Source organism: Seriola lalandi, unplaced genomic scaffold (assembly GCF_002814215.2).
Source record: "Seriola lalandi dorsalis isolate HSWRI2012SDOR001 ecotype SW California unplaced genomic scaffold, Sedor1 jcf7180002054358, whole genome shotgun sequence".
In the NCBI taxonomy this organism is placed as follows: domain Eukaryota; kingdom Metazoa; phylum Chordata; class Actinopteri; order Carangiformes; family Carangidae; genus Seriola; species Seriola lalandi.
Genome location: NW_019524911.1, coordinates 106,693 through 134,316, shown reverse-complemented (window position 1 = coordinate 134,316; position 27,624 = coordinate 106,693). Strand labels below are relative to the sequence as shown.

The 27,624-nt window shown below is 42.0% G+C and overlaps 1 protein-coding gene across 1 annotated transcript in view; it reads left to right on the top strand.

The window, feature by feature from the left end:
* rnf123 (ring finger protein 123) overlaps window positions 1–27,624 on the top strand; it is a 121,821-nt gene that overhangs the window by 74,339 nt on the left and 19,858 nt on the right. Inside the window, exons 35-36 of the mRNA XM_087174504.1 lie at window positions 6,589–6,812; window positions 22,142–22,236. Coding sequence (XP_087030630.1) covers window positions 6,589–6,812; window positions 22,142–22,236 — 319 coding nt within the window. The remainder of the gene's footprint in view (window positions 1–6,588; window positions 6,813–22,141; window positions 22,237–27,624) is intronic.

Sequence of the window (27,624 nt, the reverse complement as noted above, 5' to 3'; positions counted from 1 at the left end):
AGGAGGGGGTGGGGGGTGGGGGGTGTGTGTGCATCGTTTCATCGTTTGCTGGAGACATTTTTACCCACTGACTTCATTTCCTTTTCAGCAGGACAATAGAGTCAGTATCAGTTAATACAATAAACAACCAGTCAGAGACCATGTTCAGTGTATGTGGCTCTTTGTGCCTGTCGCTCTGCATGTTTCCCCTATTGTGTGTGTGTGTGTGTGTGTGTGTGTGTGTGTGTGTGTGTGTGTGTGTGTGTGGTATATGTGTGTGAATGTGCTCGGAGCGGTCTTTGGGTCTTGGTGACAGTGTGTGTTTCATGCTGATCTTCTGTCACAGGGGATTAAGATCAGAGACACACAGCCAGGAACACACACGCGCACACACACATTTTCACTTAAAAGAGGAAACTTCAATACCTCTATACACACACACACACACACACACACACACACACACACACACACACACATATAATCAGTCTGACAAATATTCCTCATTCACACAGATAGACACCTGTTAACACAGTTCAGTTATTAACATTCAAACATTAAACACAGACACATGCACTGTCACAAACTCTCTCCTGTCTCCCAAAGTCTTTGTTATTACAGATCATAGTGATTTCAGATTCCAACACACACACACACACACACACACACACACACACACACACACACACACACACGATGGCCGAACACGACGCTGTGAGAGCAGTGAGAGTGAAGCAGAACAGTAAAGATAAACAACGAGCTGAAACGCACTGTAAAGCTCCATAACGCCGGGGGGAGCTGCAGATTCAGCTCATAACTCTCTGTAGGTTCATCACTACCACAGACTGTTTCATGCAGTCGACCTTTTGTGTTGTGTGCACTCGTAAAATCCTTTCTCTGTTTTAGGTCTGCAACTACTTATGTTTTATCAATTCATACGCAGATTAGTGACGTCTCCACATGTCATGTTTTGTCCGACCAACGGTTCAAAAAACCCAAAGAGATTAATTTTGCTGTGACATTTGAGAAGCTGATGTTGATTATTAATAATAGTTACCAAGTTATGTTTTGTCTGATGGCGGTGGATCGACAGAGGTGACAAGGTCAGAGAAAGTAGTCCCTGAATTACCATGGACTCATGGCCGAATCTGAATGAGACTTAATTTACATAAAGCAACAGCTGATGTAACACGGAGTCGTCTGAGTGTCATGACCAGTATGAGTATTGAGCGCTAACCAGTGACCTGATGGTGGTTCATATTAAAGTTTGTCCACGCTGACAGGTGGGCGTCCATCAAGTGGTGATCAAGAGATCATCCTGTGTCTTTTCTTTCTTCGTTTCCCTGCAGATTATAAGAGCGTCCGTTTCTTCATCATTATTCATCATGTTCATTTGGCTCCTGTGGGATTTGCCTTGTCAGTCTTAATGCTCTGCCCTTTGTTGGTTCACGAAGAGGGAACAGTGGACTCGTGTTGACTTGTAACACAGTCCTTTGACAAAGACACAGTCGGTGACATTTTCCAGCCCGAACGCTGTGACTCACACGGCTCCTCTTAACAATCGTTTCTACCACAGCGCCTCTCAAGATGCTCCGTTTCTCCTTGTCTTCCCTCAGCTCGGATGAATCAGGCCGCTGATCGTTTTATTGCTGCTTTATGGAAACCGGAGGGAGGGAGGGAGGGGAGGTGAAGGAGATGCGGAGGAGAGAGGAGAGTCTCTCAGTGTGAAGTGTCATGGCTGCTGTAATGATAAGGTCAGGGGAGATTTTACAGGAAAATGTCACCGTGTTTCTGCGTCGGTCCTTCTGGATTCACCCTGTGAAGGACACACATGAGCCGTCAGCACCGAGTTAGCAGACGAACCGCAGACCAACACTATCGCTGCTGTTTGGAGTCGGCTGGCAAAAGTACTTCAAATGATGTTTGTGACATTGTTATATGTTAATAACTCTGGCAGAGAGGTAGATGTCAATTAATGGGAATAGACATTTCTACTGGAGAATAAATGATCATTGATTTTACATCCTATTCAATCATGTGTGAAACCAGTGTTGGAGTTGGGGCAGCTTCGTCATTATCCTCTAAAACTGAGGACGGATTGCAGGGATGGAGGACGAGGACAAAGCGATGGAGGGAAACAAATGAAGGAAAGATGAGGAGGAAAATGAAAAATGGCATTTCAGAGTGAGACAGCGTAGAAAAGGAAAGATGAACAATTACTGTGTTCAACTGAACTGAGCTGAATACACGTCAAAACTTTGTCAGCTCCACATGTAGATGTTATAAAATCACTTTGTAGCTTCGTTGTCAGACTAGGCTTGAGCCGATATTCAATAATATCAAATATTCATGCCATATGCGATATTTTTCATCCTGGTCACTGATCACAGTACCTTATCTTGCAATATATCTCGCAATATAATAATATCTCGCATGAGGTGGTTTCTCCAACAGCAATAATTCGCAAAATCAAATCAAAATCGAAACACTTTTTTCACTTGTACGTCATGCCCCAGGGAACCAGTTCCAACCGAGAGGCAGAACTGCTGGAAATCAGTCATCACAGTTAATTGCAATGATAACTCGAGAGGAGAAAACCCAGATTTCAGAACATCACTCACAGTCCTTTCACAATTATGTCAAAATCACTTCTATTTTGTGCAAAACTGCGATCGAAACCCGGCTAGAGAAAGCGTTTTGTGTGTGTCAATGTGTAATAACTGACTGACTGTTTGCCGACTCCTGGCTCTTTACTGAACTGACTGTTGTTAACCTGTGAGTTTGTTTCCACATTGCACATATACAGTTTACAACAGCTGCAGGTTCTTCAGACAGAAGGAAACAAAAAGCATCTTCTCATTCGTAGCTGTGTTTTTCTCTCTCTCTTCTGGTGAAGCACACGTTGGTTGAAAAACACATTTTAATGTTCTCCGCTGACTTATTTTAAAACAATTCACTCGATGGTTCTGTCACATCATGCTGACAGGCTGAAGACAATCATCCTCACCAGGTGATGGACATAAAGAAACGGAGCTGATCTTGTGCTGCAGTGCAGATGTAAAGTCCTCTGGACACATTTACACTCGAGAGTTCAGACACTAAATTGTTGGATGGTAAATGAAGTGATTTCTTCTCACAGCTGGTGACCTTGTTTAGTGGAGTGTCAGAGCATAGATTTGTATCAGGTGTGTGTGTGTGTGTGTGTGTGTGTGTGTGTGTGTGTGTGTGTGTGTGTGTGCGTGTGCGTGTGCCTTTCACTTGTGCTGAAGCTGAAAGAGATGGTGGGTAGGAGGAGATATTTTGCAAAACTGTGTGTGTGTGTGTGTGTGTGTGTGTGTGTGTGTGTGTGTGTGTGCGTGTTTGTGTGTTTGTGTTTGTGTGTGTGTGTGTGTGCACACGTAATCAACCCCTTTTCTTTCCTTGGCTACAACCTGCAGGCACAACATGACAGGGGGCTGTTGTGCTGTTACAATCTCCTGTATGAAGTGTTGGTATTTTTAGAGCTTCCACTACAATCACATCACATGCAGCACTTTTCACTCTAGTTTAACTTCTGCGGACTGAAAATCTTTCACACTGATGCAGTTTAACCGGTCACGACACACACAGACAGTTTTACTTCTGACTCACATGATTCTGATACGGTTCTCTAACATTGGCTAATACACAGTTTTATTAATACAGGTTTATCTTAATCATGTTTTTATCATTTTTATTCAGCAGCTTCCCTGTTTTAAAATGCTCATTTCAGACTTTCCTCCATGTTTATCTGTTGCCCTTTTTCTCCTAAACTGTGATTCTCCTGGTTTACAGAGCCACTGTTTTCATTCAATAATTATTTTTGCGACAGAGAATGAAGGCCACAGATTTCAGTTATACTACATTACAAGAATAAAATCAAGATAGAGTGAAGACGGCTGCTGTGAGAGCAAACAGCTGCGATTCGACTGTTTAGATCACATTATTTCCAGTGGTTTTTTATTGATACTGCACTTCTTGCACAGATGTTTCACATTAAAAGCCCTCCAACAGATCCGTCCCATTCCTGGTGGGCTTGTAATTTGAAAGAGCAGAGTTGCTCATTGTAGCTCAAGGTGCAGCAATTGGAAATAATTATTGAATGAAAAACATTCTGTTGAAAATACAAAGTGTTTTTAGAGGACTGGTTAATATTGTATGATGTGACAGGTAAACATGGAGGGAGGTTTGAGTTCATATTAACAGTGGAAATTAGCTTTTCTCTGCCGCTGAGATAAATAAAGGAATAAAGGCCGACATTAATTAACAGTGAGATACATATTAATTTATTCAGTGGATCAGTGGATACATTTAGATGTATATTCCATTTCATTAATTTCATTTATTTAACAACCTGCTCGTTCATTTGATTTAGGGATAGATATTTATGTTTTTCATTTGAAAACTGTTCAAATCATTTATTAGTATATTTCATGTTTATTTAATTGTGTGTTTTATTCAAATGATCCTGCAATATAAAAGTGGCTTTTCATTATAGATTTTGCAGTAAATAACAAAGAAAAGCTCCAGTAGAAACACGCTGAGTTCTTGTGTTTGTGTGACTGACAAGAGGCCAGATATAGTAAGAAAGAGCAGAGAACGAGCCAAAAGAAGACTAAACCAGAGAGGGGAGCATGAACACACTGAGAGAGAGAGAGACAAAGGAGAGAGTAGTTTGGTTTGAGAGAGAGAGAGAGAGTGTGTGGGAGTCTGGTGTTGTGGAAAGCCCTGCTATAAAAGATTGATGCAGAGAGGTTGGATGAGTGGCGCCGCAGGGGAGAACAGAACAGAGAGGAGAGGCGCGGAGTTTCATTAGCAAGAGGAGCGGTGATTGAACGCTGGATGGATCGGACAGACAGACACAGTGATGGTTTTCACATATGTCAGAACAAGAGGAGACAGATAGAGACAGACAGACGAGAGGGAGGAAAGGTGAGGAGGAAGGAGGAAGAGGAGAAGAAGAAGAAGAGTGAGAACAGCTCCTGCATGGTGGTGGTTGTGTGGTGTGAGACTGAGACGTGAAAATAGAAAAATGCAGCGATTCTTCGATTGGTTCAGTTCCAAGAAGAAATCCTGTTGCGAAGCTACAAAGTGGATGGAGATGACGGTGTTGGTCAGATTTCAGTTGCTCAGCGTGAACAGTGTCTTCGGCCCGCTCACCTGCTGCTGGGCAACACTAATGCTGATCACTGACCGATGATGAGAAATGTAGATCACATCTGCTCTGTCTCATGTATGTTTGTTTTCTGTCTGCAGCGTTTCCACACATTCACTCCTGACGCAGCAACAGTAAAACTAAAATTAGTTTCTTAGTCTCTGAGAAGAACTGAACAACACAACATAGTTTAGTTTTTAAAGATATTAAATTTCACAGACTTCCAGTTTCATCCTGGATTCACTTTTTTTGATTAACCCATCTGTTTGTTGTCTTTACAACGTCAGAAAATAAAAAATGTCCGACCAATAGTCCAAAACCCAAATATGTTCATTTTGCTTTGATAGAAAATGTGATACAAAAAGTTAAGATTGGTCAAGTTTTTCTCACATCCAACCAACATGCCAAAAGTCAAATCTATCATAAGTCAAATGCAGTGGTTTGGGTTGACATCTGTAAAGCAAAAATCTGGCAGGAGATGATGAAGATGAAGTTTCTCAGATGAGTCAGAGTCAATCAGATAGTTTTCACTTGAGGCACTTTAATATCAGCGCTGGATCAATCAATCACTTCACAATCATGCAACAAAGAACATGCAAAGCTTTCATACCTTTTGATACAAAATCTTAGCAGACATGATAATACATTCACAAGGCAGTTATAATTTATACGTGGTATGAACTCACGAAAAGATTGATTCCCATACATTTGTATCTTGACACCAGATTTATCACTCCATGACGTTTATATGGAATACATGCACTTAGAGGATTAAATAAAGCATAGTAAACACAGTTCAACAGTTCAAGACAAATTCTGACTGTCAACATCAGGCTGCTATAACACACAGACTAGTCCATTGATTTGCCTGATAGTAAATCCTAATCAGAATAAGCAATATGCTGACGACTCAGTTTAATTTGTTGCAGAATTTTGCATCTGAATCAGTTTCTCTGTCCACATGTGTAGCTGTGCCTTGGTCTACATCAGAATACAGGTTTGTTGATTATAAACTGTATTTATTTAGCAGCTTAAAAAAAAAAAAAAACTTTGCTTAACTTTGCAAAGGAAAAATTTGATTAAAAAAAACTAACAACCTCCAACAACATCCAGCAAATTTAGGTGCAGTGGGTAAATTATAATGAAAAATATACAGTGTAAAATAAGATTAAAAAAAAAAACTGGAAAATAAACAGGAAAAAAAGAAAACTCGCACAAACAGGGGAACTGGCTGGTTTCATTTAGTTCTGATCAAGGATTTAGGAACATCCAGAAGGCTCAGAATGGCGGTGATGAAAGTGAAATGTTTCTCCAATGCTTGATGATGTAAGCGAATGTAAAATGTATTATGTGCTCCACCTCATCTAACAGTTTGTCCTCTTTCCTCTTCTCCTCCCACCCTACTCCTCCTCTTTAACTCCCCCCCCCTTTCTCAGGATATCTCGAGCTGCATCCGTCCTGCTCTCTGACCCCTGTTTCCAGCTCCACTCCATCCAGCACCTGTTAGGAGAGGGGGGTGAGTCCTCCAGCTCCTCAGCAGCCGTCACTTCTACTGCCCGTCCAGTAGTCGGGTCTTTGGGGTCATCTGTGGCGCCGCCCATCCCTTCAGCCACTGGAAACACAGGCTCCTCAGAACGCAAACACTTCTCCCTGCACGCATGTGAGTAAAACACGAGAGTGGATGTGGAGGAAACTGGTAATAAGTGTTTATACAAAACAACAAATGTCTTCTTGAATTATAAATTTATGCTCTGGAGTGAGCTGAACTGTTCACCTTAGTGTCATAAGTGTTGTCTGGTTTGTGCCCCTTCACTCTCAGTACAGTTTTCATTTTGATCTTTTCTTATTTTGATCTATTTAGATTTTATTTAGACTGAAATTTAGACTGAAATATTAGCAAACTGTTCATTAAAAGCAGCTGAATCGGCTGCGATCAGCTGCCGTTTGCAGTGGAGCTATGGATGTACAGAGAACTATCACTGTATTTCTGTGATAGTGAAGAAAACTTAATAACATGAAGATTTTGAATGAAGTTCTTAATGTGTTTCATGTCTGTTCAGATTTGTGGTTTTTGACACAAATTGTCCCTAAAAATTGAATTTTTTAAAGTTATAATGTGTGAAACTGTTTGACATATAACAAAGAATGCTTTTATGTGAGCACAGTGCTGTCTTTGTGTGACAGAAACGGACATCAGAGTACACGCATGCACAATGAAGGATGAACTTTGCCTACATCAGGCTTAATGACGAGGCTCGTGCAGCCACTGCTGAATGTTATGGTTGATTTATATGTTTTTTTGCTGTCGAGGTTTTGTTGAGATTTTCTTTGTAATTTTTGCTGAATGTGAAAGACTGGAACTCGTTGTGCTTCAGGCTGACTGGAGACACATTCATTGTGGAGTCTTATTTTTCCTCTGTGTTTTCAGTAAGTGGATGTCTGGAAATAGAATAGAACGACAGGGAAGCAGCAGATCACAGACACTGGTCAGTTACTAGAACTCTGGCACAGACTTTTGACCATTGCTTTTGTTTCAGATCAGGGATTTTTAAACTGACAACAACATACGCATACATTACAATATGTGCATCAGACTACAGCATCAGAATAGGTATGAGTTCATTACCCATACTAATAATGTAACACACAGCCGCACAAGTGCTTTAATGAAAACCTTCTCTTTTTGCCTTTTAATCATTTAATCCTATGAAACAAAACAACAACATGAAAATAAAGATTGATTCTCAGCATGTGGGAAAAATGACTTCTCATGTACCAGAGATCTTGCAGCTCCTACCTGAGGTCAGCTCTTGATTACTCTGTGGCCTTGTGATGCGTTTACTGACCACACTGATGAGCCTGTATTTACTGATGAGAATGACATACACTTTCTAAGAATATTTCAGTTTCAGTTAATTATGACGGACTGCGGGGCCGAACCTCGTCCTGTTCTGCAGACCTCCACTTCCTCTGTGTGTAATGAATTAGTCCCAGTCAGATCTCACAAAGAGCTATTTTCATTTTTTACCACAAATCCAAACAAAAAACAATGAGTAACTCATTACATTTAAAAATAACTTTCCCCCCTCCAATCCCTTCCTCCATCAACACTCAGACTTCTCACAGGGTTGACACACACAGTGTTAGAGAAACTTGAAGGCTCCATGACTGGAGTCTGAACTTGTCAGACAAAGGGTTGGAGGGAAACAGAGACAGGCTGAGAGATGGAGGCAGATGTATAACAGAGACATCCATCAACTGAGCTGTGCATTATGTAAAAATACGCAGACGTACACTGGTGTATGTGAGGAGACGACACATCAGCAGTGTCACATAACTGGATTTTCTCTCTGAACACATCAGTGTTGCGTTACTATTTAATTATCCGAATAAATGGCCAACAGCACAAAACACTGATGTTGTCTCTGTGTGTGTGTGTGTGTGTGTGTGTGTGTGTGTGTGTGTGTGTGTGTGTGTGTGTGTGTGTGTGTTCAAATGATCAGTGTCTGTCACTGCTGCTGTGGATACATGCAGCCCCAGCAAAAGGCTAAGAGCCCTGGAGTTGTGCTGGCGCCACAGGGGATGCCCTGGCCACCACGGCATCCTCCTCCGTTGCCATGGCAACACAAGCCGTTTCCATGACCACCTTGCGTGGAGGATTCGTGTCTTGTCTGTGGAGGTCATACTGGACTGATTTTTCGATGCTTTTGTCCCTTTTCCCAGTAACAGTTTAATTTTTAACCGTGTGATATCTGGGTTATAACACTGTAGTGTCGCTGCAGGGATCTGTCACTATCAAACTGTACAGTCACAATAAATGAAATACTACTATTAGTGCTAAGATATAATCAAACCTAACCAAGTGAACAGTGAAGTGTTTACTGCAGCTTTCTCACAGATGATCCTTTAAAGTTAAAGAGAGTTGACTGGAGATGACTTTACATGCAGCTCAGTCTCTGTGACTCTTTTGGGTTTTACTAATTGGGAAAGGACCAAGAAATTTCTTTTACTTTTAATTCTGATGTTTCGTCTCTCTGACCACCACAAAGTAAAAGTAATGAATTTAGTTTGAGAGTGCAGGTTACTGTGATCTGACCCACCTCTCTCCAAAGCTTCATGAACTGTGAGACCTTTTTAGTAAAGGTGTTTCCAGACAGCGAGCTGGTTCTGCCACCGCCTCCATGTTTTCACTGTGATCGGTGGATGCGCGTGACTGTTCGCCTCTGCATTCAGAGTTTATAATGGTTGAACTTTTTTAACTCAACCCCCGTGGCTCGCTGCGTAACCCTGTAGGACTAAAGGCTGCAGTAGCGCTTACACGCTGCTCATGTCTGGCTTTTCATGTGGATTGAAAGTGTGCAGTAAAATGTGGAAACACACTAAATGGCGTGGAGGTCAGTCAGGCGTAGTCTCTGATGAGAACGAGTCTTCTGCGTCACTCAATGTCAGCACTGGACTGAGCTCAGATGGCAGCTCTCGTGTGTGTGTGTGTGTGTGTGTGTGTGTGTGTGTGTGTGTGTGTGTGTGTGTGTGTGTGTGTGTGTGGTTAATTATCAGTGCTGGATTTCTGCCAGCGAGTGATGTTTAGCTCTGATCTGATTAAGAGGAGACACAGGTTCAGATGCTTGATACTGTTCCCTGCACACACTCAGCAAACTTAATCTACAGCCTTTTCCCTTGAGTGTTTGTGTTTGTGTGTGTGTGTGTGTGTGTGTGTGTGTGTTTGGACTCTCCACAGTGAGTGTTTATCTGTGGGATGTAATGTCTGTGTCTTGAGGAGTTGCCCTCAGCTCTGCAGCTGATACTGTGTGAAGTCACTGTGTCTTTGGGGGGAGAGGTTATTTTGGTGATTGGATATCTCTCTGTGGTGTCAGTGCTTTCTGTCACTGTGAAATGCTCTGCTGGGGGTTTTTATCAGTTGACATCTCAACTGCTTTCCTCCGTCTTGCATTTGTCATTTAATGTCTTTGTCCTTTTGCTTTGTTGCCCCAGGACCAGAGATAGTTTTCTTTGGCCTGTTTTGCTACAATCTTTTAACTCTTTTCTTTTTTTTCTCCTTGCCTTATACTTCTCTTTTCTCTTCTCTGCTAAAATAGCAACTGCTGCAACTTCAACTTCTCTACTCAACATCACAGGGAGAGGTGGGGAATGAAAACTTCACTTTGCTCCCCTGTAATTTACCTCATTGCTCGTCATTTTACCTCTGCTGAAATGACATGATCAATCAGATCTGAACACACAGACAAGATAAACATATTTTTAGACTCAGTGTGACTTCCACTTCCTGAGTATATCATTATCTCTGATGTCCATCCAGAATAAACCTCCAGAAATCCACTTAGAAATCAGAGAAAAAGAGGCTGCAGAACTCAATTAAGAGTCATCATGTTTTTAGGTTCAGGAGCTGATCACAGCTGATTCAGCTACTTTTCATGGGACCGTTTGACTACATGTGAACAAGTACAGGCTGAAAGAACAGCAGTACTAACCTGTAGCTACATTACAACAGACCATTGGATGAGCGTTACGGGGTCTCGCTCTCCTGATGTTTCCTCCTGTTGGTTTCCAAACAGACCTGTATGTTGGTGCTGTCAGAGTAACATCAGTGTCAGGTCTAAGCATGATGTGACTCACATGTTTGTGATATGTGTCTGTTTTTGTATTTGTTAAGAAAACCTGAGTCTGCCCTATGACATAATGTCAGAATAATGATGCACCATGGGAAGAAATCCTACTTACGTTGAAGGATTTGTTGGTTTGTGTGTGTGTGTTTGTTTTAATGCTTGTGTGTGTGTGTGTGTGTGTGTGTGTGTGTGTGTGTGTGTGTGTGTTGAAGCACTCAGATCCCCCAGCCCTGGATGTATTATGGATGAGACTCTTGCAGAGTAGTCGAAGCACAATGTTGTTTTTTTTAGATACTAAAGAGAAAGAGAAGCAAAGATGGGAAAGGAGAAGGAGACCGGAGTGTCTCACGCACTCTCACTCTGTCTCATTAACATCCCGCTGTTTGCAGCTGGTTCATTTACCCAGAGAAAAGCTACAAATCAAGAAAACTGGAATAAATAGTAGAATAACATTTGTCCTCATAATCATCAGAGTCAAGTAGGTGAGACACAAACCTGCCGCCGCCTCCTCCACCGTCTTTAGTAACGATGTTAAGGAGACGTACCACGGCTGTTTGCTGCTGCTGCCGCCTGAGTTTACGATGGCCAAATGTTTTCAGCGTGTTGTCGTGGCTGGCTGTGTAACCGTGGCAACCACAGGAACTACAGAGAGGGAAATGATATAGCAGCCGATTTCATTGATGTCAGAGTTATCTGACTTACAGCCTTCAGCTCTTCACCAGTACAGAACAGTCAGAATCTGATTGTCTGGTCCAAACCAATAAAGTAAATTCATGATAGAACTTGTTATACTAATCGTGTCATATTTATGAACCACCTGCTACAACCTGCTCTGTTTAGCTACATGCTTAGGTTGTTGTGGGTCATAGCAGCAGACTGTGTTGAACAGGTGAGAGCAGATGTAGTAAAGCACCTTCCGTGTGTGGCTGAAAAAGGATTTGGAGACATCATGAATAATTTTAGTTCCAGATTTCTCTAATTATCATTCTGTCTGGACACATTATACTGCAGCCTCATAAAAAATACATTTATAGACATTGGTGAAGAGTTTTAAAGGAGATAACTGCAACTACACGCTGCCTCTTGGTGCGCAGGATGCTTTATTTACTACTGCGTGTGTCCATTTACTGCATGGGTGGAGTAACATCAACTGCACTGTGGTGGAGTCATTCGAACCCGTCAGGGTGATGATATTACTCGTTTTTTTACCGTCACCTTGTTCTATTCCAAAGAAACTGATGGCAGAACTTCATCGATCACATTTCATATCCCATTTAAATGATTGATAATTGTTTTAAAAAGACATTTGTGTTCACATATACAGTATATCTAATTTACTGCCATCACAGTTTTCTCTTTGGATATATAATCTTTGTAGCAATGACACCCCCACCCCCCCTTTTTTTTTACTGCACTCTTGCTGCAGTAGTTTTCATTTCAAAGACAAATCTGTTTCTGCTGTATAATATTAATTAAATTAATTAAAGATAGAAAAAAGAAAAATGCAGGAACTGGCTGGTAACAGGGTCGATCCTCACATTGACCCGGAGGACAACATGAGTAGGAGTTGGTGTCAGTGAGTGAACGTCTGTAGCGTGGGAAACAGACAACCTTTCTACACTTAAACACATTCAAGCTCCAACAATACAACTGTAAAAAAACACACACAAACCATATGGTGAACACTGGAACACAAAAACATTTCTACTGTAAGAATGAGCCAGTTATCGTTTGTTTGCTCTTGATGTTGGACCGTAAGAAAACAGATGATGTGCACTTGTGCATGTGTGTGTGTGGGTTGGTAGGTATGTGTGTTTCTGTGGGTCCAGTATAACGATATAACAGTCCCATATAAGTAGATATCACCAGCGAAGCTCCTGTGTCGGTGCATTGCAGCACTTGTCTGATTCCCGGTCAGTTAACACTTGGTAGAAAAAACAATGTAGGTACAAAGAGGTTGTTCAGTACAATACAACCCCCAGCGTCAACACACACATGCCTGTTTTAAACATTTATAATCCATCAAACAAATGTACACAACATGCCACAGGCATGAAAACAAAAGTAATAAGTGTGTTTTAAATCTCCTGAGATGCAGCAGCGCTCCGAGCTAAATGCTAACATCAGCAGGTATAATATTTACCATGTTCATAAACATAAAGTACAGCTGATGAGAACATAATTATCTCTGCAGGTATCTGGTCATAAACCAAAGTACTGGACACATTAAAATGTTGACCTGACGATGGAACTAGAGGAAAAGTCAGGATCATCAGAGTTATTACAGTTCATCCTGAGGGGAACATGAACATTTGAACCACATTTCATCACAGTCCATCCAACAGCTGTAGAGATGTTTCCGTCTGGACCGACAGACATGTCAGTTAGCTTGACTAACAACAAGACCAGGTCAAACCTAGTATATAGCTGGACTGTCTATGGTCAGTGTGCGAAATTTAGGACATAGTTGAAAACTGTTGTGTAGTACTGGTTACTATCAATTACTGGCCAAGGTTTGTCCAAACAGTTGCTTGTTTTGTCGCTACGTGTTTCAAAAAAAGTCTCTAAATCTAACAACCAGTGCGATAAGTTTGCAACACTGGCTGTAAACTCCCCCTTATAGAAACTGTTTGCACCAATTAATTTTTGAAGGAGCAACAGCCAATGGGGAAACTCCAACATAGTCACGTGGCATTCAGCTAACCAATGGTTGAACTATGATCACTTAGTCAGTCAGTCAGTCACCTACATTCAAGATTAAAGGACTGTCTGACTGCACAGGGGAGATATTTCTCATAAATTATGAATAAAGACAATCAATAGAACCCAGACAAAATAAAAAATAGTTTTCACTGGTAAAGTAAGCATTACACAAGGGACTTTGTTACTTCATGTCTCGCTCTGAACAGCAACACTACAACACATCCTGAGAGAGTCAGTGTTAATCAGAGAGGCCACGCAACAGCCAATAGACTCATTCATCACCAGCACATGGTGCAGTGATTGCAGTTTACAGTCTGAGTCTTTTTCACTTAATGGAGAATATTAGTAAAATGTCGACTGCTTGGGCCACTGAGGAAAGTTGTAATATGGCTTTTAGAAACACCACATGACAACTTATACTTAAACACACTCACAGTCACAGAATCTGAGGAAACAGTTTTAGCAATAACTTTTTCTACAGGAGGTAAAAACACATTGGATGCTGCTGGGGTCCAGACAGAGGGAGCAGAAAACTGACTGAAATGACTGTAGTGGGTCACCAGACAGGATTTTATTTAACACAGTAACAAATTCAGAGCAGTTACAGTCCATAACACACACTGAATCAGTGTGTGGAGCTCACACAGCAGTAGAGGATCACAGCTCCCTGTTTTTCCCAGTGGAGAGCTCAGAGCCGGCAGGCAGGTAACAAGCTTACACTCAACAAAGCTTTTGTTTTATAGGACCAGAACCCACTCAGCCACATATTAATGCCCCGCTCTCAGTCTGCAATAAAAAACTATTTCATGTTTTCAATTTCACTCTCAATAGGTGGATTTACTACAGACGATCCCACTTCACAGTGCGAAGCAGAGAACGGCTTTCATTCCCGTTCGATGAGTCGTGTCTGCGTGTCAATAAACACTTGAAACTTTTCTGCAGAAATAAATAAAGTTACGGAGTGAATATGAAGATCAATGAGATCAGGGCAGCAAATAAACAAAATCCATTTTCTGTTTGCCAAAGTTTGCAGCAGGTGCAGCTGCAGTTTCTACCAGTGTCATGACACTTTGAGTAAACACCGATATGTGATTGTTTTTTTTTCATTTCTGTCCATTGTAGTGTAAATAACAAATGAAATGTAAACACAACCACTCGTATTCACATGATACATATTCACACAGGTCCTGTTTACAGATATATGCTGCCAAATAATGTTTCACAGCGAAATAGACATTGTACTGTCAATACTGTGATGTCATACCACAGCCTCAAAGCCAGATTTAAATGAATGACACTAACGACCATTTAGTTTTTGAATTGTACTTTAAATAGAAGGTGAAGATGTTTTTTTCCCCCAAACCCATTTCTTTAAAAATCCTCCCAATAAGTCAACAAAGAAATTGCTCTTTGGTTGAACAGCTGATAACTCCAGCTGATGATGGCATCATGTGATAGAAGATCTTGAATTTCCCTCTGCTCTGCTGTGTAGTTAGAGAGTACAATGGTACCACCACCGCTTCACAGGCTTATACTGCAGAGCTGTTGTTCCTGTCTGTGCATTTATCCTGCAGCCAGCCTCTGTTAGTGTGATTAAAAATGAAACCTATTTGTTTTTATTCTTTTTAGTCAAGCTAGCAGAATAGAGCCACCACTATAGTTCAGACTGAAACCTCTCAACATCTACCGGATGGATTGTGATGAAATGTGGTTCAGACGTTCGTGTCAAGGATGAACTGTAATAACTCTGACTTTTCATCTTACAACATCATCAAGTGAATAGTACATTGACTGCATTTATATAGAGCTTTTCTAGTCTTATCGACCACTCAAAGCGCTTTACAACACAAGCCACATTCACCCATTCACACACACATTCATACAGCGCTTTTTCTTACACATATAGCACTTTCTACCATACACCCACACACCAATGATACATTGGGGGCAATTTTGGGTTCAGTATCTTGCCCAAGGACACTTGGCAGATAGGATGAACCGGGAATCAAACCACCCGACCTTCTGATTAATAGACGATCCGCTCTTCCTCCTGAGACACAGCTGCCCCAGGTCAACGTTTTAATTAGTCCAAACTGGTTCATGACCAGATACCTGCAGCACTAAGATGGTGAGAGAATGTCTTACAAAATGAGACCATAGTTTATTCTGAACCATCGTTACCTTTTGACCTCTAGTGGTTCTATGAGACAGTGTCAGTCTTTTCAGAAAACGAGATGTTTACATTCAATTGACAGAGCCCTCTAGCAATCGTAGTAATTATGATGGGCACAAAGGAGGAAGTCAGGTGATATAGTACAAAGAGCGACACGTAGGGAAGACGTTGGGGTGAACGGATGGTCGACAGAGGAGACGTTATTTCTTTAAATAATGATTGTTGACGAAGGTCCTGCACCACAGTACTGTGACATCATAAAACAGTTCAGCAGTGATTTTTAATGGTTTACCTGTGGCGTATATCCTGCTACCAGCAGGGGAGCTAATTCAGGAGACGCTCCTATTGGTCGTATGAGAGATCCTGGACAAACCACCTGTATGGCCGTCGAACACGTTGGACAGTGAATTTGCTAAACATTATACTTGCTAAACGTTAGCGTGTTAGCATCATAGCATGACTGGACACTCTTTGCTTTTAACCTTCCCTCTCAGCTCTATTTTAATAAATTCTCCTCTTGTTCCTCTTTTGACATTTTTCTTGAAGCTCTCAGACTGTAATTATTGTTGAGTGGAGGTGTGGTACAAACAAGTGGTGGAGGTGAACAGGGCAGAGTTTAAAAACTGGTGAGGACATAGTCACCATTACTCTCTGCTCATGTCTTCATCAGTCATGTCCCTCAGTTGTTCATTGGCTAAGTGCTGAAAAACACGTTCTGTGGAGAAACTCTCTTCCCTTCCTCCGCTCCATTTATTCATCTCTTCTCTCTCTCTCTATATATTCACCCTCTCACTTGATGGCTTTCGATTTGTCTTTCCATTTACTCCCCCCTCATATAACCCCCCTCCCCTCCCCTCCCCTCCTGCAATCAGACAGATCCTCTTTCAGCAGAGGAGTGGTAGCACCCCGGTCTAGGCTGTGATATTGGCTCGTTGGAGAGCTGCCATGTTGATCTGCAGTGAGAGATGACAATCGCTACACATGATATCTGCAGGAATACGGAGGGGAAGACAACAGGGGGGAGGGCGGACAAAAACAGAGAGAGGTGTAGATGGATAAAAGCAGACTAAACAGATGGATACTGGTAGTGTTACACTGTAAAGTGAAAGTACACAGCAAGAAACCAATAAGAAAAGAATGAGGTGAAGAATATGAGACAGTGAGAGAGAGAGAGACAGGCTCTTTTCTCTTGATGCCAGGAAAAGCCTTTTTGAATTGACAGTAATCCTCTGCTACAACAGTTATTAACTCTGACATTATTCTGACATGAGCTCCGGAAAATAGAATCCAGATGAAACAAAAGACGCCTGCAGAAAAACAAGCTCATTTGCATTTCTGCAAAGGTCATCTTTTTCTTATTATCTTTTGAAAACTTCCAGGAATTAGCTGAGGCATTGATCTTTTCTTTTACAATGTTTTTCATTGATTGATGAGCTGATGAGTTTGCTGTGACATGATCTAAGTCCTGACTGCTGAGCCTCTAACATGTTTTCACTGTCAACAGTTTACGAGCGACTCCCCACTTCTGTCCGTTGAATCACTGTACAACAATCAATCAGAAACTCCTTTCTGACCCCTCCCACCCTCAGGGAGGGGCTACAGGTCTTTGACCACTAAAACAACCTGCTTTAAGAATCTGCTGCTAGAAGGACTCTGAACCTCCACCTATTTCTCATCTCTAATCCTGCTGCTGAGTCTGTGCGCAGCTATTCCACCAACTCTGCTCGTGTGGCCTTTAAAGTGAAGTAAAGACATTTCAGTCTGAACCAAAGTGTGGACTGACTGATTCTGAAAAGTAGAGCCTGCAGCGATGATGAGGGTGAAAAGAGTCAATGTGTGCAGAGACAGAAAGGGAGAGAGAAATAAATGAAGGCAGGAGGAGAAAGAAGAAGCGAAATGAGGGAAAGAGCGAAGAGACTGTGAAATATTCTGCTCATGTAGGTCACCTATCACTGTTCACACTCCTCTATCAGACACATGCAGCAAAGGGCATCACTTAGAGTATCAGAGCATTTTAAAGGCCTGATGCGAAGTTATCAGAATAAGAAATGTAAACGCTTCCCTGAAAAGAAGCAAGGTAGTAAAAGGTAGTACAGGACATGAAAATGTCATGATTTATTATCAGGGAGTTCAGCAGGGACAGCGTGTGCATTTCTGTCTTATTCCCGCCACATGCATTAAAACGCTCAGGTGTAATTTCAATGCCATCAGTAAAAACATCGACTGTGCAACAAACACCACAGAAGCGTTCTTCACAATCACGTAGAGTGGAGGAGGCATCTGATGGTTCTTGGCTGACGAGGACTAACGGGGAGACCCGACACTGACAGTGTGAATAAACAGAGCTATAGTTAGTTCAGAGAGTTCAAAACGCTCAGAAGGCGAGCAGCTGTGTTCTTCACTGGACAAGTGACATCCTGCTCGCAGTCTGTCTCACATGCTGCTGACTTTGGGTTCTTGGATTTGATCATCACCTCTGCTCTAGATGCTCTAGATCATGTTGTGTCTTATCTAAGTTTGCTAACGACTACTGTCTCACTGTATTACCCTCTCATTGTCTTTTCTACACACAATATATTTCCCTCACTCCTTTTTAAGGAGCCGTTTCTCATCCACCTGTTTTATGCACGTTTTCAATTTCTGCATGAGAAATTCTGAGTGTAAACAAAACCCCCTCTAGTGCAGAGGAGAAAACATCGGGTCTGTGTGGAGCCCTGATGAGGAGACTGGAACCTTCTTCACATTAATACATGTTTTCTACATGGATTTTCCACCATTTGAGCTCTGACTGGAGCTCTTTTATTGACCATCTTGTTCTGCAGTGGTTTAATGGCAGCAACCGGAGAATCAGCTTCACCAGCTGTTTATCTCCATCAACCCAGTCAACTCATATTCACACAGCAGCAGTGGAGGGAAAAAAAACTTGACTCATCTTTTACTTTGATGACTCTAGAAATACTGCTCATATTTGTGATGCATTTAGATGAAAACCTGACTGATGGCTCTGGAGTTGTTAAATATAAGCAATATGCTTATAACTGTCACTCAAGTGTCAGATAAATACAGAGCTGCTTTTCTCTACAACAAACAGAAAACAGCCTCTCTTTTACAAATGGTGCATGGACGAGATCTGCAGTCTGCGTAGCTGTGACCTGCACTATAAGGACTCACCCCAACCTTGCATTTGCATAATAGCCTCTCATATACAGTACACTGTGGCTGTATGAGGCTGTGGACGAAGCCAGTGGGTTGGTAAATTGAATCAGGAAAGTATCAGTGATGGATGCTGTTCCTGATCACAGCAGTGTCCTGGTTTATGTCAGTGAAGAGCTAATGTTGGACTTTTTTTTTCTCTTTGGAAAACTTTTAAAATGATCAACATTCAGCCTTGGTTCCAGTTATTGTATACTACATTAATACTTTTTTCTGCCTGTTATCTAACAGTCAGGCCACAGACTTAGCTCAGATGTCCTTCACAGTTATGCCCTCAAATGTTTTCCCCTGGCTGGTTGGGATATGTCTGTTCAGCCTTGGGTACTCTTCCCTGTGAGACATGCCCTGAAAACTTCCACAGGGAAACATCTGACTCAATCAGCATGAAAGGGCAGCAACTGTTCTCCAGACCCTCGTCTAAAGACTTGGTGTTGTAGTTTAATATCAGCTCTCCTATTTGAGGACAGCTCGAAATCGAAATCTATGCCTCACTTAACTGGTGAAATGTTCCTTTTCACACCCCATTAGATTCCCATTACAAGATGTGGTCTGTTTATCACAAATCAGCACGTTTTGCTTCAGGTGCGATCTCTGTCTGTTTATCTTCAAGATGTAAAATTAAAAGCTTCACTAACTCTTCAGAAAATAAAGAAGGAGAGGAAAGAAGAGACAGGGCAAGCGTAAAAAGTGAAACTAAATGGAAACTGAAACTTTGCTTGATTACATCATTGCAGACAATAAATAAAAATATACAGATAAAACAGGCACAGCACATCACAGATTTCATGTCCTGCTGAAATGTCCACAGCTACAGAATCAGTATCATTCTCTCCAGAGCCAGTGGTATCGCCGAGAGCAGTGGGGTGTTGGTCACCTCACAGCTGGGGATCCCCCAAGGCGATGCCAGTTGTGGACTCTACCCACCTGCCTCTGGGACAGGAATAGCCCCGTTGGATCGGCGAGTGGCCCCTCAAAGGTCCTATGATGCTTCAACAGAGCTCCTTGTTGGATGATTAAACAGCTACAGAAACAGTGATTTGTCAGCTGCGTGCATCTGTCACTTTTCACGTGAACAACTGAGCTCGACGCCGTGAATGGCCGTCCAGGGGAGACTGTGTGTTAAAGTTCACTACAGATAGAAAACCTTTCACCTTCAGACGTGGTTTGACAAGATGTACAAACTAGTGACATGACAACTCAGAGCACAGGGTCGTGAGCTTTCTTTAGCTTCACAAGGTGCATGTTGAGTGGAGTGAATGGACAAAGTCTCTTGAGCTGTCTTTTTCCTGTGGGAGGAATGAAGAGTTGATCCTCTGTTCCATCTTCCCATCATGAGTCAAGGAGGTTAAGTGGAGCCTTCTAGCTACATCACTGACCTCAGAGAAAGGCAGTGAGAGAGGCAGCGACTCCCACAACTACCTCGTTCCCACTTCTTCCACTGAGGTCATAAAGTGCGCTCTTTACACTGGTCATTCCACTTCCTGTGTTTCTAGCAGGTTGAAGGTTAGCATATTCACTGAAGACAGCCTGGGCAAAACTCTGCCTTACACGTCCAGTTGAGGAGACCCCCTTTGAGTGCAGTTGCAATTTGTTCTTCATGTTTTGTCCACCAACTCTACCCACACCAGAAGTTTTGCTTTGGTGTGGAGCCTGAAGCACTGAAGCTGAACCCCCGAAAAGCCCCTGCTGAAGCCTGCAGCTTCTTCCATAATGAGTAACAACAGCCTAATGCATGTTCCAGCTCTGACAAGTCGCTCTCATTCATTCATTCTTCATACTGCTTACCTTTTCTAGTGTCGCCTGGGGGCTTGGCTCAATCCCAGCTGACATTGCTGCTGCTACTGACATAGCTGGGCAGGCCTGACAGGTCGCCAGTCAATCACAGGGGGAACATGTAGAAACCAACAACCATTCACAGTCACTCCCACAGGCAATTTAGACCTAGAACCTAGGTGAATTTGCTTGAATTGCTTTTAGTATTTAGGCCAGGGGTTCTCAACCTTTTTTGGCTCTAAAGAACAATAATCAGTCAGTTCTCAAGACCAGACTTGAACCTTCCTGCTGTGTGGCTCTAGTGCTAACCACTGCGCCACCGTGCTGCCGTCTGAAAAGTCGATTCTAGTATTTAGGCGAGAGGTTCTCAACCTTTTTGGAACTAAAGACCAGCAACCAAGTCAAGACCAGTCTTCAGGACTCGTGGGGTAGATGAGTTGGTAAATCTTTTGGCAATCATTAAATTAAATTAAGTTAAATGGTGTGTGATCCCTGGGTGTGTCTAGATTGTTCTATACAGTCTGACTGCAGCTGTAGGAAATGTCCTATATTTGTCTCAGTGTACGACAAGGATGCTATTCTGAGCAGAATCAGATACTCTATGTGAAATGAATAATGATTGTTGGATTATTTGCATTTCTTTGTGGCTGGCTTAGATAACAGTGACATACTTGTTTCTTTCACCTTTGTCTTTGTGGTTTATATTTGGTGCTTCGGCTGTAACAAGATCTCTGAATCGGAGCGCAGTGTTTCCCAGATGTCATTCATAGTCTCCCTGACTTGCACAAGTCCAGTATCAAACCTCAGATCAGCTTACACAGCAGTGATTACAGCAGCGCTCTATACTGGGTCAGCTGTCTAGATAAGGATCACAAAGTCCGGTTTTATTGGTTTATTTGGAGTTTTACTTTAAAAGCAAGATTTGGCCAAACTTGATTAAAACTAGATCAACCCAATAAAGACACGTCAAGAGGAGGAGCAAGATAAGTTTGTGAAAGACCACACAGAGCTGCTAGCATGGCTGGAGACTCATGGTCTGGTTATATTTCATTTTCAAGCTGCAGAGTGGTAGAATAAACCTAAGGAAAAATCCCATTAAATAGGCTCTGATGAATGAATGGTAAGTCCGAGAATTTAAGAACTAAAATAATCAGATCTTGCTCTAAAAGCTAACCGCTAGCATGTCTGCACATCCTACAAAACTTATCACGTTCTTCACTGATTAACATTTAAATCCGCGTTGTAAAGCTGTCATTTGAAGAAAATATGGTACTTGCACAGTGTGTAAATGTTTTGTGTGGTCAGGGTTGGTTAGCAAAGTATGACAGGACAGGAAGTAACAGCAATTAGCCTTTATCAAGGTAAATTAAATTGGTTTTCTGCAGTGCATCCGACTAGGTTTGTCTTTGGTCTGAAGAGAAGCTGCCATAAAAAACACAGCATGTAGACTTTTCATAATCCTGTATATTAATGTGTGTGTGTGTTTCTGTTTCCTCCCAACAGACACAGACTACATCAGCGAGGAGGAAAAACAGAAGGTGGAGCTGATGTTGGCGTTTCTCACAGAGGAGTCCAAACAGGCTGCAGCCAGCACAGCTGTAAGTACAACTGCATGTGTGAGCAAACATCAGCACATCCTCCTCCTGCTGTCTCATGATAGCAAAACAAACTGTTGTTGCGTTTAAAGCGAGTGTTAAGACTCATTCAGCAGTGCCTTGTTACTGCTTCTCATATCCTGAATGTGTTTTAAACTCTGGGTTTAACTGTGGCAGTAAAAGCGGGGTGTGTTTTATGTTTGTCTTGACAGATTTGGAAAATTATAATAACTCAAGTTTCAGATTGTTATTGTGCTGTCAGTCACTCGGTTAGTATGCAGCACAAAGTAGATAAATCTCCAACCCATCATTAGCATAGAGTACAAAACAAAGAGTTGTTTTCAGAGGAGCTCAGGCAGGAACTCTTCAGTATTTAACTGTCTCAGAGAAGCTGATATTGTGGGAGGCAGCACCGCTCTGCAAAGGCACAGAGCAAGAATAGCAAAGTTAAAAAAAAGGGTTTAAAGTTTTCAGGTTGGCTGTTTGTAACGCCTTTATTTTGATGCCTTTCTAGTTTTATTATTCAACCCTAAAGATTACTGGCAAAGACCAGGCTCACGGTGTCACATAGTATGTAGTCCTGAGCTGTGACCTTTTTTATTTTATGAGCGACCTTTACACACTTGACTCTGCAGTGAGATGATTTTATCCTTATTAAATATCACTCAGCAGTAAATGTGTCTCCTAATGGGAACAGTGGCGCTGGGCCTCGGACTGAGGAGCTGCTGTCAGATCAGGTCTTACAAACTTGGGTTCAAAGTTTTCAGATTAGTGAGATCTACAAAATTTTTAATTGTAGAATGACAGGAGTCATATACATGAAGGTGTCGTCCTGTCCCATGCCTGATGCCTAAAGAGTGCAGGTACTGAGCTCTGCCTTTGGTTCATCTTCACTAAGTGACACCAGAGAAAGTCCAGTATCTATGAACAAAATTTGTTCTTTCTGCCTAACTGGACTTAGTTTAGGTTAAAGTTGATTTGGCATGCCGGGTGTCCTTAAAGTCTGATACTGTGGTAGCTCTGGGCTAACACTTGAGCACTGTTTTTCAGCCTATATCTCCTCACATCAAACTCACACTCATCAAACCTCAAACTGTCCCATTAAAGGTAGCTGAATCAGCTGTGATCAGCTCCTGTTTGCAGTGCAGCCATGGATGTTCAGACAACTCTCACTGGATTACTGTGATACTGAAGAAAACTTAAAAACATGAGATGAGGATATCCACAGAAACTGGAAGTCACACTGAATCATATCAACATGTGTTTCATGTCTTTGTGTCGAGACTGAACAGTCTGACTCAGTTAGGACTCTGAGAAGGAGGACGATAAGAGGGTTTGATAAATCTGATGCCAACAAACCTCACAGAGGACAGTCAGAAGTTTAGGAGAAGAGAACAAAAATTGTTCTTTCATGAGACCCGGTTGAAGTCAGCAGTTTGGACAAACTGATCCTGTTGCCCTTGAGGGTGAAGCTGGTCAGGAGAAACCCATTTCCTCCGCCTGTCCGTCCTGCTCTTCCTCTCCGCAGTGGCAACCCGATCCTTTACTCTCCCCTGTCGACTCCACCACAAAGCTAAACTGGCCAGAGAGAAGATTTATTATTGATAAAGGGAAGGAGGAGGGAAAAGGAGAAGGAGCGAGGAGCGAGGGAGGGAGGAGATGGAGGAGAGATTTATAAATCATATTTTTGCTTTGTCACACTTCAAGAGTCAGTATTTCAAACTTCTGCGACAGTAATATCAGAGGCGATGTAATGGACAATAGATTCTGTGTATTTCATTAGACTCTGGGAGGAAATACTGTAGAAAGAGATGAAAGGAAAGAAAATAAAACACAGTCAAAGCCTGAGCTGTATTTCTACAAACTCACTAATGGTCCTCTGCAGAGAGGGGAGGCTCTCTGCTCTCTGCTCTCTGCTCTCTGCTCTCTGCTCTCACTCTAATGTACGGTTTTGCCACATGATTGGAAATTATTCTCCAGTCCAGTCACTCTGACTCAGAAGTGGTACATGTCTTTGAGCTAGCAGTGATTTTTAGTCTTGAATAGACACCGGTGAATTTGTTTTTGGTTTTTCACTCCATCTATTATGTGTGCATGTGTGTGTGCGTGTAAGTTAAAGCTAGAAGTTCAGTCCTCTGCTCTTAAGCCTGGCATGGGTCAATCATTAAATCTCTAGAGCACAGGCTTCACTCAGATATGTTTACCTGCTGGTTCTTTTTATTCTCGTATGTAGTATGTTTATGTTTTTTAAATTTTTTTTTATCTCTGTTTCAAACCTCAGCGGAGTTGAATCAACCAATCAGCTTTGCTCGATTCTCAGGCTCACAACAACAGCGACGCTACGACAAGTTCAAATTCAGCTGTGATTCTCACAGAGAGCCGCGTCGTGACCTCCAGTATCTTTCCCATCAGACTTCACTTCATGAAGTCGTGAATGTAAAGTTAAGTCCCAGACGAACGGCGTCCTCCAGGCGCTGAGCAGTGAAATGTGCCGGAGCTGGGCCGACATCGTCTGGTATCAGCTCACTGCAGATATTCTAGTCTCTGTGTATGTGTTGGCTGATCAGTAACAGTAAATGTCAAACTATGATTCAGATCATTTAACAACAGTGTCTCCATTACAGAGTGTCTCCACCAGAGAACAGTGACTAATCTGAGGGCTCGGTTTCAGACTGTTTGCTTATGTTATGTGCTTATGTTATCACATTTTTTTAAACTCTCAAATATCGACATCGCTGTCAAACTTCCAGATACCTGTCGTGCTCTAATAGCTATCTTTTCTGCAGCCCTGTAGTGTAGCTGTGTGTGGTCATTTGTGTTGTTGTTGTGTTAGGCTGTTATACTGATGTGTGCGATTTTTCTGTATGTGTACATGTACAGTTTAATGTGGACGCCTCTGTGGTTACGTCTGTTGTTTCCGTTGTTGCACACGGTTATCTGGGAGTGTCATCAACCTGCTCTTTAACATAAAATACCAGCGATTTAATAAGTGTGGCAATATTTACCTTGCTCACTGGGTTCTACAGGTGCACTGGTGTCAGAACCACTGCAGCTGATCATACAGCAGACAGAGAGGCATTTTGGGAAGTGTGGAGACTTTGTAGGGATCTTTGATCATTTCGAGCCCACGTGATATTTTGATGTGAATCTGAAGGTGCTGTTTAGAGGCAGAGTCAGACGGGGACTGAGCGGATCACATTTAATAGTTTGTTTATCTGAAACCATACAGCTGTGTTTTACCCAGAACAATCTCCAGGACCTTTTATGTCTTATGTAACCCAAACTTTTTATCTGATTGTTAAACATTTATTAGGGGAACTACAAGAGTTCTTGTATTTTTTATGGCAATCCATCGTCCTTTTATCATGAGGGGGGCGGGGGGTATTTGAGGGATCCTTTTTTGGGAAGAGATGGAGAGTAACGCTGCTGTTTGGATGTGTAGGTTTCACTTCTTCAAAGGACTGTTTGAAAGTTCAGGCTTCGTTTTAAAGTTAAGGTTAGAATTACATTTAGCTGAAGGTTATGGGTTATTTCAGTGAGGATCCTCACAAGTATAGAAACACAAATTGTGGCATTACTGGGTAAGATCCATGGCGACAAGGGCCCCCCAGGGCACTTCTTGGGTGTTATTTTACTCTCAAATTACTCTTTTCCTTTGCTCTTTCTCTTCTTTCCATCGATCAGCATGTGCCCCCCCCCCCCCCAGCCTCCTGGGAGACCCTCTTCTGTAACTACCCTGCATCCAGCCCAGGGGTTCTGCGGTTCAGTGTTTGACTTTTAAAGGCCTTTTTTCTGCAGAGAATATAATCCAGTACCTTTTCATTGCTGGTCATGTCTTTTATTTTTGTCAGGACCTCTCAGCTGTATATAACAATAACTCATAGTGATATAATGTTTCACTTAGCGAGACCTGGACCCATGTATGAATTTCTGAACAGACTTGAGGGGCCTGTGCCTCTGTGTGAAATGTCTGTCGGTATTTCTCATCTGAAAGTCACAGAGTTCAGCTGCAAACTTATTGTTCTTGCTCAACTGTTTTGCACATGAAGACCTTAAAAAAAAAAATCACTTTTAATCATGAAAAAATAATCAAGATTCAACACAGTCATCCAGACCCACGCTTGCTTTTCTTTTTAAGCCCTCAGCTCAGAGATAGAAACCCAGAGTGAAGGCATGAGCAGTAGAAAGAGAGTTGGGGTCTGAGCTGGTCCTGGTTCAGTATCTGTCCCCTCGGACGGGACTGATTCCCGCAGATGCCACCTACAGCCGCCGGCGTGTTCTTAAATCATTAGACTGTTTGAAAAGCTGTCAGGTTGGTTAAGTGTTGGTAGCTCTTTTCTCTGAATCTTTCCATACACAATTATCACCTTCTCACACACACACACACACAGAGCGTGCAGAGATACACTGCGCAGCTTCACAAATGTAAACATACCACTTTTTTTTTGTTTGCTTATGTTCGCCACGACAACAGCTTGGGATGTCAGGGCAACCAGATCCACAGCGCCGGAGTGTTAAAGATCCAATGATTATCCTCTAAATGGATGGGGGACGAGGAGGAGGAGAAAGACGAGAGGAGAGACAATGAATGCAACGGATAAACAGGAGGAGAGACGGGGAGAGAGAGTGATGTGTGTTAATGTGTGTGAGACAGGAGCTGCTGTCTGATGACTACCGATGTGTTGACCTTTGTGTTAAACCCGCTGAGCTTTACAGCTGAGAGGTGTGGACTCCATGTTCCACCTGATCAGTTTACTGGACATGATTTATTATTCAAATTTAATTTAAAATGTGGTGGTTCAGTTAAGATGAAAAGTTGACACCTCAACACTTTGCTACAGCAGTCGGACCCTTTCTGACCTGCACCTCTTTACATACGTGATGGCAGTTTAACATGTTGGTCTCATTTTTACATTAAAGTCTGAACAACGATTTTATGAGGTCAGCCCTCGTAACGTTTCTGAAACAGAACAGCACAGATCTGAATTGAATTAACCGAAAGATTCATTTAAAAGCTGCAACTGAAAATGCAAATAAAAAAAACTGGTGGATGGAAACACACAGTAAGAAATAGAAAGTGTATTACCCAGAATGCCTGACAGAAAACACTCTTTATATCATGAAACTTTACAACTGACAAATGTAAAATTAGATATCTCTCAGGATATGTATAAGAACCCTTTTAACTTTAAAGATAAATAATAGAATAAGGAATAATATTTTAACATATGTAATATAATATGTTTCTGTAACATCACTCAGTACAAAAGAGAAAGCTTTTGGCTGAAAGCTGCATTTTAAAACACAGAAACATCATGACAGCAGCAAAACAAATGAAGTGTAAACTGTAGGAACTGTATTCCTCTGACTAAATAATGCCTCGAATAGTTT